Here is a 9,496-nt window from a genome sequence, read left to right on the forward strand (position 1 = left end):
TCTTTGACATTTTTATTGTTGGCGTGACCTACTTTGATTTGATTTAAATGTAAAATTTTGCTATATCTGTCTGCATGGCCAGTTTGTCGAGCAGTGTGGGTGACAAGAGAGTTTGAGCGTGTGGCTTCTGGGGATCAGTTATGCATGGAGGACAAGCTGACAGCTCCATCTGCCTCACTTTGGTCACAGATGCTGACACACACACACACACACACACACACACTTTACAGATAAAAATGTATGCATAGGTTTAAGAGTTACTATTTTTTTTTCATTGTTCTTTAGTTTTATCTTATATTATGGTATTAAGATATTTTTATATTTATTGCCCTCAGCGTTTGCATGAAAGCCTGTAATGGAGCATGCCATTTTGTCTTTGGTGGGGGGTGGGGTGGTCATGGATTACCCCAAAATGAGATGCAGTGGAAAAACACAAGCAGTGCAAATAGTGCAAAAGACTGCGAAGTCCTTCACGGGCGAAAAGGTGAGAGAAGCAGAAAGTGTCAGAGGAAGCTCTACCAAATGGCCTTCATGCTGGGCGCTGCTGGGCGAGCGCGCTGCTGCACAGACAACTTGACAGAAGGTCCCACGGAAGGTTAACAAGATGCAAAATTATTAATTCGTAAGACTCGCCGCTGCCGAGACAGTCTTGCTGGGAGATGGTCTCTCTCCTCCATGGCGCTATGAATCAACAGCCCTTTCCCCAGGGACACGTAGACATGACAGCACCCCAGGCCCCTGGAGCTGATGGGAACATGTGCGGCGCCAACGGATGGAGAATCACGACAATGTCAAAGCCAATGGCGGCTATTAGATAGGACAGAGTGCGAATGAGCGGGTATCTCATTACTGGTACAGAGTGGAAGACAGGATGTATTTTCATATCCTGCTCATGAGAGGATTTCTACTTTTTCCCATTCTGTTTTTTTTTACACATTTTGTTTGAACTGCCAAAAGTCACTACAGAGCAATCATTCCAAGATGTTCTTTTTTTTAGAATTGATATCCATTTTTCAAGTATGCATCCATGTTCTCTTGTACAAACACACCCTTATGTCAGATATTGCTACGGGTTGACTGGCGAAAGCACAGACAACATGCTCAAACATGGCGCAGTAGTTATTGCACTCAAACTGCTTCTTGAGATGTAACATTCTTCACCCAGACACAAGATGATGGAATTTGGTGTGGCGTTCATCGTTGTGGCAGAACTTATCCACCTTTAAGAACCATATACTGAGGTGGCTGTTTAAACTCGGTGTACCACTTGGTATGCACATGAAGGTGTATTTGTGGGTGCTGGTCCCAGATCAGCAGATCACATGTGATACACAGCAGCACAGCACACGGTGCACACAGTGAAATTTGTCCTCTGCATTTAACCCATCACCCCACCCTGAGTGAGCAGTGGGCAGCCATGACAGGTGCCCGGGGAGCAGTGTGTGGGGACGGTGTTTTGCTCAGTGGCACCTCAGTGGCACCTTGGCAGATCGGGATTCGAACCGGCAACCTTCTGACGGTGACACTTCCTTAACCGCTAGGCCACCACTGCCTACAATAAAACTTTCGGTCTCCACAGGTGGATCAGCTGTGGCGACCCCTAACAGGAGGAGAAACTGAGGTGGCTGCTTAACTCAGTTCCTGGAACCATTATAAGGCTCGGTTGAAGCTTCAGCTCGACGCACTTTTAACAGGATATCTTTAGTAATGGATTATCATGCTGCGTTCAAGACGTCGGGTTGGCATTTTGGCAGCACTGGTTCACTGTGACTCACTTCATCAGCATTTAAGCTTGTGAGAGGCTGGCAGCTTTTTTTTAAAACCCATCTCTCAGATCAAGACGGCACCCATTTCAATCTGCAGTGTGCAATTAGTAAACGCTCAGCCATTTTAAAGGGAGGCAGTTATCACCAGCGCTGGAGCAAATTCTGCAAGGCTGACAATTAAACCTTTGCACGCACCAAACACGCCCCTTCAGCGCGGAGTTATGATCAGGTTGGGATAAAGTGTTGCATGCTAAATGCCTCAAACATGGAGCTCATAGCACTTTGTGTCACTGATTGGCTGCACTATAATTATGCAGCAGTGGCATTAAACAGCATTTACAAAACAGCGATGAAGGGCCAGACTAAAGTGTCTCCGTGTATTTTGCTTCATTGTAATCTATTGTTGCCACCACATTACTACTATAACTTATTATTACTAGTGTTTGTATAAATGGCATGGCGAGAAAAAAAAAAACACTGCACTGTCTTGATCTCCATCAGCGTGTAGCTTCGTGTGGGCTTTTGGGTTGTCTGGAGGACGGGGCCTAAAAAAAGCCTCCCTGCATTAAGCTCACCTTACATTACAAATGAGCTCCAGTCCAGGAAACAGCAGAGAGGGTGGCCACGTCGCAAATTCCACTCTGTCAGACATCGGACTGTCATTACATCTGGAAAATTGCTATCTGCTCCCCAAGAGAGCTCAGACACGGCTCAGCCTACTGAGGCATATGTGCCACTGATTGTGCTGATGCTTTCCCTAACTCACTTCCATCCCTTCATTATAATCGAATATGACACAGAGCAGTAACTTCAAGAGACTGGGAGAGGAAACACACACACACACACACTACCAATATAACCAATAAATGAGTCAACAGATGTATTTTTTTTATTTTGCTAAATGAACAGCAGACAGCACTGATGAACAGGAAAAACGCCCGATTGTTAGGTCATTCGATAATTTATGCACACAAATCTGCCGTCTAGAATCCAAGTCCCAGCATCACCGGTGTGAGCGAGAGTAAATGATGCCGCTGTGTGCATGAAGAGGGGTGGTGGATTCTGCTCCGCTTTTTAGGCCTGGGATGTATCTCTCCACGCTGTTGAAGGCCAAAGCCAAGGCTTCAAAACAAAAAAAAAAACATCTCAACTGGTTACAACCGGATCCTCCAATTTAGCATTATGTGAAACAATTATTTCTTCATTCTTGTACTAAAAATAAAAAAAGATGTATTGCTGAATAAAGCATTTAGTACATTAGCATTTTGTACATTGTCTGTTTAATAGGATTCATACCCAGTACAGATGACCCATGTAATTCATGAGACTTGCCTAAGGTTCAACAGTTTCCTAGCAACCACAGTAAGACAACGCTGAAAAGGAAATGTATAATGGCCTAGTTTTGCAGAATTTTTCACAGACTGAATATGATTGAATGTCTTATGCTAATTTCAGCCCCCCACCCGCTGGAGTATTTGTGCAGCACAACTAACAGAATGTATAAAAGTGTTGTTAATGAAATAATTTAATGTGCAATTACACTACTTGAAAATAGTGAGTGTTGACCCCCCCCTTTATTAAATTTAATAAAATAATAAAACATTTTAAACACTATGATTGAGCAAAGATTTTTTTAAATAACAAATGTTTCATATTTCAAGCAAATGTGCAATAAATAAGTTTCCCATCAAACTGCACCTATTGGGCAACTCTCTCTTAATGCCTGTTTTCTCCTGCTGCCAAAAATACAGCCTCTCTGTTGGGGCAGAGCAATCAGAGCAGCTCTTCAGAGGGGAAAATATATATCTATCTCTCCCTCTCTCTCTATATATATATATATATACACACACACACACACACACACAAACACACATAATGTGCACACGTTGCTTGGATCTTGAGAGACAACATTCAGACTATTATGTCTGCAGTCCAATTCCCTCCCGCTGGGAAGATGGTGCGTTAAGAAAAACGCTAATTAAATACAAACAAACGCAAATTACACGAAGGAAGAAAGAAGGCGTTCTGGCCGGAGCCGATGGCTGCAACATCCCGAATTATGATGCGTCACATCATCACCCCCTGGTGGCGGCGCCGAGAAGCGCCGCCACTTTTTTACGCTTTTACCAACAACAAAAGAAAATAAACTACAGTGAATGCTAACGATGTTATAATTGCACGGTGGCCTTTTTAAAGTCCACTTAAGTTTGCATCGGAATGGCTAGAACGTTAAAATATATTAAAAGGGAAGGTGGGGTTATAGGTCAACAACAGCCCAGCCTGGTCAGTCCAGTCCCATGAGCTCGGAAAACCAGTCCATGTTTTACATTTTCCAGAGGCTCGTGACCCGCTAAAAAAATCATTTGGATTAGGACGTAGATGTTCCTAAAAATGTTTCTTAAAACATTCTTCCGCCCTTGTCCAAATGTTTCTTCAGAATACTAAGGGGCATACTAATATCAGTTATCTACTAATGTCTAAATATTGCCAAGAGATTCATCTATTTGGCAACGAGTCATTACCAATCAAGCGCCAAGCGAGATCACTTCAGCTCGGCGTTGGTTTCATCTCCTGCCCCGCCGTACAAGCGGTGGAAGTTGCGTCTGTCGTAAAGCTTGTTGATGGACGCCGGGCTGGAAATGGCGCTGCGCTCCAGTGACGTGTTGAAGCCGTGGTCGCCGTACATGCCGCCCCTGACGAGCTGCTCCGAGAAGCCCCGCCGGGTGCCGCTGAAGGAGGTCTGCAGGGAGGAGAAGTACCGGGTGCCGGGTACCGAACGCAGAGTACTGAATACAGAGTAAAGTGGGCGGGGTCTGACGCCTCACCGGCATCTCGTGGACTGTCGGCTTCTTGCCGCCGTACGTTTGATTGGTCGTTCGGTACATGGGGTGGACTGCCTTCTTGCTGAAAGCAGCATTTTACCATTACTCATTACTCCCGCGCCATGTGTTTTTTACGTGCAGCGGACTCACCTGTAGCCCCGGAAGCAGTCGGGGTTGTTAAAGCGCGTGGGGAGGTCGCCGTCAACTCTGTACACGTCGCTGGTTTTCGGCGACCTGTCGTCGGCCTGTGAAGGAGTCGGACCCTCCTCGTCGCTCATTGTCGCCGTCCTGCTGAGCAGAAGTTTGACCAAAAGCGCCGCTGTGCGCGTTAACTCCGCCCCCGCCTCACCTCGCCCCGCCCCCTCTGTCCCCCGTTGCTATAAACCTCGTATCCACGTAACCATGGGCGTGGTGTCCGCTTTAAAGGTGTGGTTGGCTGAAAAGTCGAGTACCTTTCAGAATGTTTATGGAAATGCTTGGTGTTTCTAAAATAATGTTTAATGGCTATACTGAAATAGATAAATGTCTGAAGTAGACTGCCATTACTGTCATAGCATCTCGGATGCCACATACACTTTATACTAAATACATCCACACACCGATATACTGTCATTGCTGCTACTTGTCTGCCTGGGTTGTCTAGTTTGTCTCAACCTGCACTATTTTATAAGTCCCTTGTCATGATTTTGTGTTGTGTGTTATGTCTTTTTTGCACACTGTGAATCTCCAAAGCTTCGCAATCTCGTCTCTCTGTGTACTTGCATATAGTGAGATGGCAATAAAGTGGACTTTGACCTTGATTATGAAATTGATTATGACATTTTTGGTGCCGCTCCGAAACCCAGGTAAATCCTTGTGCGGAACACCCAGCCGAAGGGAGACCAGGACATTTACATGCATAGACACATACATTTCAATCACTGACTTCACTAGAAAAATGCAACACCTTATAACACTTTTTATATTTAGAACAGGCAATTATATTTAGAATATGCAAGGAGAGAACAAGCTTCTTTGTGTTATGCTAGTGCATGATACTGGTCCAGGTTGTACAGAGTTTATAATGTAGATCAGCAGGACCAGGGTGATGTCAATCCTGCATTACATGACCCTTCTCCACACAAATGCACTAATAAAAAACACAGACATGCAAGATTTATTCATTTATTCAGTAAAAAAAAAACATGGACTTATGTGGTCACATTTGTTAGCTTTTCTTTACATAGTCAATAACATGCACAGAACCTATGAAAGTGAATAATGAAAGTTGACACATATGACAAGGAATTTGTAAAGAAAGCAGGCGCTGTGTATGAGGACGGAATACTCCCAGGGCTATGGCTGAAGTGGTCCCTTGACGATGGTGACTGTCACAGTGCATTATTACTCACGGTACGAGTTTGAGACAGGCCTAGCGCGTACCAAAAGTAATAATGCACCGTAAAGCCAGTCTGGCAGTCCCCCGAGATCGTGCTTTGTCGTTCTCTTGGAGGCAAACACGACAGAAGAGAAAAACGCAAATTATCATTCAAATGACCTATTGCACCCATTGTTCTGCTTAACAAAAAAAAAAAAAAAAAAAAAACCATTGCGTGAAAGAAATGTCTGTAAAGGTTTATGATATCTCAGTCATTCACTCACTATCCTTAAGCACTCAGTCCTGTTACCGTCCTGGGACACTGACCGCAGGGTGGGGACTCACCCAGGGCGGGGCACCAGCCCATTACAGAATGTCTATGATGCAGTCCTTATTAATGAACTGTATTACTAGTCGTTGGTAGCTGTTATTCATGTAAAAGCACGGCTCCGGTGGTGCATTTTTCAATAAGACTATTACTCGTACGTCTACTACTACTTAATAATAATAATAATAATAATAATAATAATAATAAGTGATATGGGTAAACATAGGCCTACCACACAAACCTTCAAGGTGCATTATTAATATTGTGATTTCGTATATTATAATAATAATAATAATAAGAAGAATAATAAGTGATATGGGTAAACATAGGCCTACCACACAAACCTTCAAGGTGCATTATTAATATTGTGATTTCGTATATTATAATAATAATAATAATCAGCATCAGCAGCCAAAACCTGATCAGCATGGAGTAAGATGACCAGTGAGGAACCCAGGCTGATGGGACACACCCGGCCGCGAACCTTCTGGTTCGAGTTTATTAACTCTGCTCTCAGGTTTACTGCGCACCGGGCTTCGATTTGGATCTTCACCGAAACGAGTTGGAGAAAAATTGTACCTTCGTCCGGTCGTTGGCTCCCGCGGTGCATCATGGTCTTTTCAGGTTTAGACGCCGTTCACGTGGTTGTCCACAGTATAGGTTTATATAAAGGAATATTCGTCCCCGTGTCCAGGCTGGGTCAGCCTCGCCGCGCCCGGGGCAGGAATGAGTCGCGCCGGGCGATGTGGTGCCGCTTTTTATGCTAATCTTCCTGTGGAAGTTGGGACGCGGACGGTCATTCCCAGAACGGAATTCCTGTGTGTGTTTGGCGCTGATAAAAGTGCTTTAGCTGCAAACTTGCCCCATCCAAACCGAAGCACTTTAAGGAGCACAATTGTATGGAGGGACAAAAAAAACTGCGCACTTTGAGTTTTTTTTTTTGTTTTTTTTTGGTGGGTTTTCCTCAAGAACCACTTACAGATAAAGTAATCCACTTAAATCGATGTAACGTTTTATGAACGTTTTACCAACATTCTGGGCCCTAGATAAGAACTGTGTAAATCCTACACAGATCAAGATATTCAGATATTTATACCCTTTCTGGTGTGGAAATTAATGGATGAACCCACAGGCGAAATAAATTTTATATTAATAGTAAAAAAAAAAAAAGAATAGCCATTAACTGGCGCTGCCAGAACTGCTGCAGATCTGAATATTCGTGGTTTATATGCAGTAAATGCATTACGTATAATGTCCAAAACCTAGTAGAGGGAAGCTCTTTTTCAACCTGCTTGGAAATGTTTGAATTTCTGTCTGGAGTATAAGGGCGAGCCGGGGGGCCGAGCGCGGTTCAGCACTTCCTGCCGAAGAGGAAGAGGGAAGTGACTGGCAGATGGAGATACTGGAGTCTGGGCCATCAGAACAATAAAAATCTCACTCGCACAGGAAAAAGGATCTGCGTCAGACGGGGCTGACAGATTTCGGAGAGGCCAGCGGAGCAAGGCCCGTGGAGTCGGGACAAATGATTTTTCTCTCAAGAGCTGATGCACAGGGTTCAGAAAGTGCCGTAAACACTTTGGTACGCACGTTGTACTTTTACATTTACCTTTTACTTTTCTACATTCAGACTATTGTGTCTGTAAAGATCCAGTTCCATGGATAAGATATATCCGCATTATTCAAATATTCTTAAAATGACCCATAAAAAAAACACCTTCAGTTACATGTGAAAATGGGCCCAAATGTTGACTGTATGTTTCTTGTTAAACGGAACCAAGTTCAGTATTAAGTTGCTCTTTGTAGTAGTTATGTTCTTATGTGAACCTGGTGTTGGACTATTACTATTGTAAAGAGGGGAGTCCAGACGTGCAAGAGGCATGACTTCCTGCCCAACCATCAAAACAGGGTTAAAAAAAGAAGGGAAAAAAGGCACGACTCTTCCCTTTCCGAAATCTCGCCAGCTCACGCCCAGCGCGAAGGTTCAAGCGTTAGACTCCCCATGTGGCATTTCATCCGCATCCACGCCGGAATTCAAAACTCAGTACATTTTTATTCAGTGGAATCTGGCAGCAAAGCGTCACGACTGAATCCAAACCCTGTCGTTTCGTAATTGCCCCCGTCTTTCGTGTGTTTTGGCACAATTGTTCGACCCCGTTCAGATCTAAAAAAAAAAAACCCTTTTGAGCGGCGACAGCGGGGAGAAGGCTTGTCCAAGGCCTTTAGGAGGAGGGCGGAGATGGCATCAGGATATAAGGGTGGAGTGCAGAAGCATACATATAAACAACAAAAGAAGTCTTTGGCGCGCTGCTATGTCACGTTAATGAACTTGTTTTGAATTCCTCTGCTCCCATAGAGCGCTTTGCATACCAAAACTTGCAAATACCCCCCAGAACAAACGCAGGAAGTGATGCAAGAAGTCCTCCTCTTTATCTTGATGTTGCAGTCTTCACCTGCTGAACTAATTACCCTGGCCTGGGCTCTTTCAGAAGCCAGCTCGAGGAGCACCTTTTATAGAAACCTCAGTGAGAAAGGACGCATTTATCTACGTGTGCGTGTGTGTGTGTGTGTGTGAACTTCCTGTCTCCAAAGTGTAGGATGCCATGCCCCAGTCTTGGAAGCAGAAAGGAGCCGCTGCTCCGTGGACATTTTTTAGCGTCTCCAATCCAAGAACAGTTTCCCATAGACTGGCCAGTATCAGCATGCGGACTGAGCCGAGAGGGTCGGGGTTATAAACTGGAACGCCTCTCAGCATTAAAATGGATGCAGTTGACTAGCCTGTGAGAAACATATAGAGCTGGTGAGAAAATGTGTTGTATGCTTGAAGCCTTGCTTGCATATTTAATGATAATTAAATGTGCTCGCTACATTTTGCCACTATACTCCACGTGTATTTATCAAATTTGGAATACGGATTTCCACAACGGACTTCTCTTTTTCGAGAAAATGAAAAACTCGATCTGCGCTCTCTCGCTATCACAGCCAGTGCTGTTAAATATGACTAATTATAGTTCAGACGGCGAGATATCTCACCATTGCAGTTCTCACCCGCCTCAATCTCTCACTTACACATCCCAACTGGTTGCTTCCTCACTTAAAGAACCAAATACCAAAAAAAAGTAAAAAAAAAACCCCACACCAGACTTATGTACAAAATATATATTCAGTCAACTGGAAGGTATTACAGCTTTTAAACATCCTGTAAGTACATTTGGCTCGATAAACA

General features: G+C 44.0%; 1 protein-coding gene across 1 annotated transcript; it reads right to left on the reverse strand.

Moving 5' to 3' along the window:
- Positions 1 to 2,633: 2,633 nt before the first annotated feature.
- pierce1 (piercer of microtubule wall 1) lies at positions 2,634 to 5,186 on the reverse strand. The gene is made up of 4 exons (XM_028996670.1): positions 4,739 to 5,186; positions 4,592 to 4,670; positions 4,289 to 4,506; positions 2,634 to 2,888 (listed from the first exon to the last, which is right to left on the reverse strand). Exons 1-3 carry the CDS (start codon positions 4,864 to 4,866, stop codon positions 4,309 to 4,311), a joined length of 405 nt encoding a protein of 134 aa, XP_028852503.1. The 5' UTR covers positions 4,867 to 5,186; the 3' UTR covers positions 2,634 to 2,888; positions 4,289 to 4,308.
- Positions 5,187 to 9,496: the final 4,310 nt, after the last annotated feature.

The sequence above is a fragment of the Denticeps clupeoides genome, chromosome 11, assembly GCF_900700375.1.
Source record: "Denticeps clupeoides chromosome 11, fDenClu1.1, whole genome shotgun sequence".
Classification (NCBI taxonomy): Eukaryota; Metazoa; Chordata; class Actinopteri; order Clupeiformes; family Denticipitidae; genus Denticeps; species Denticeps clupeoides.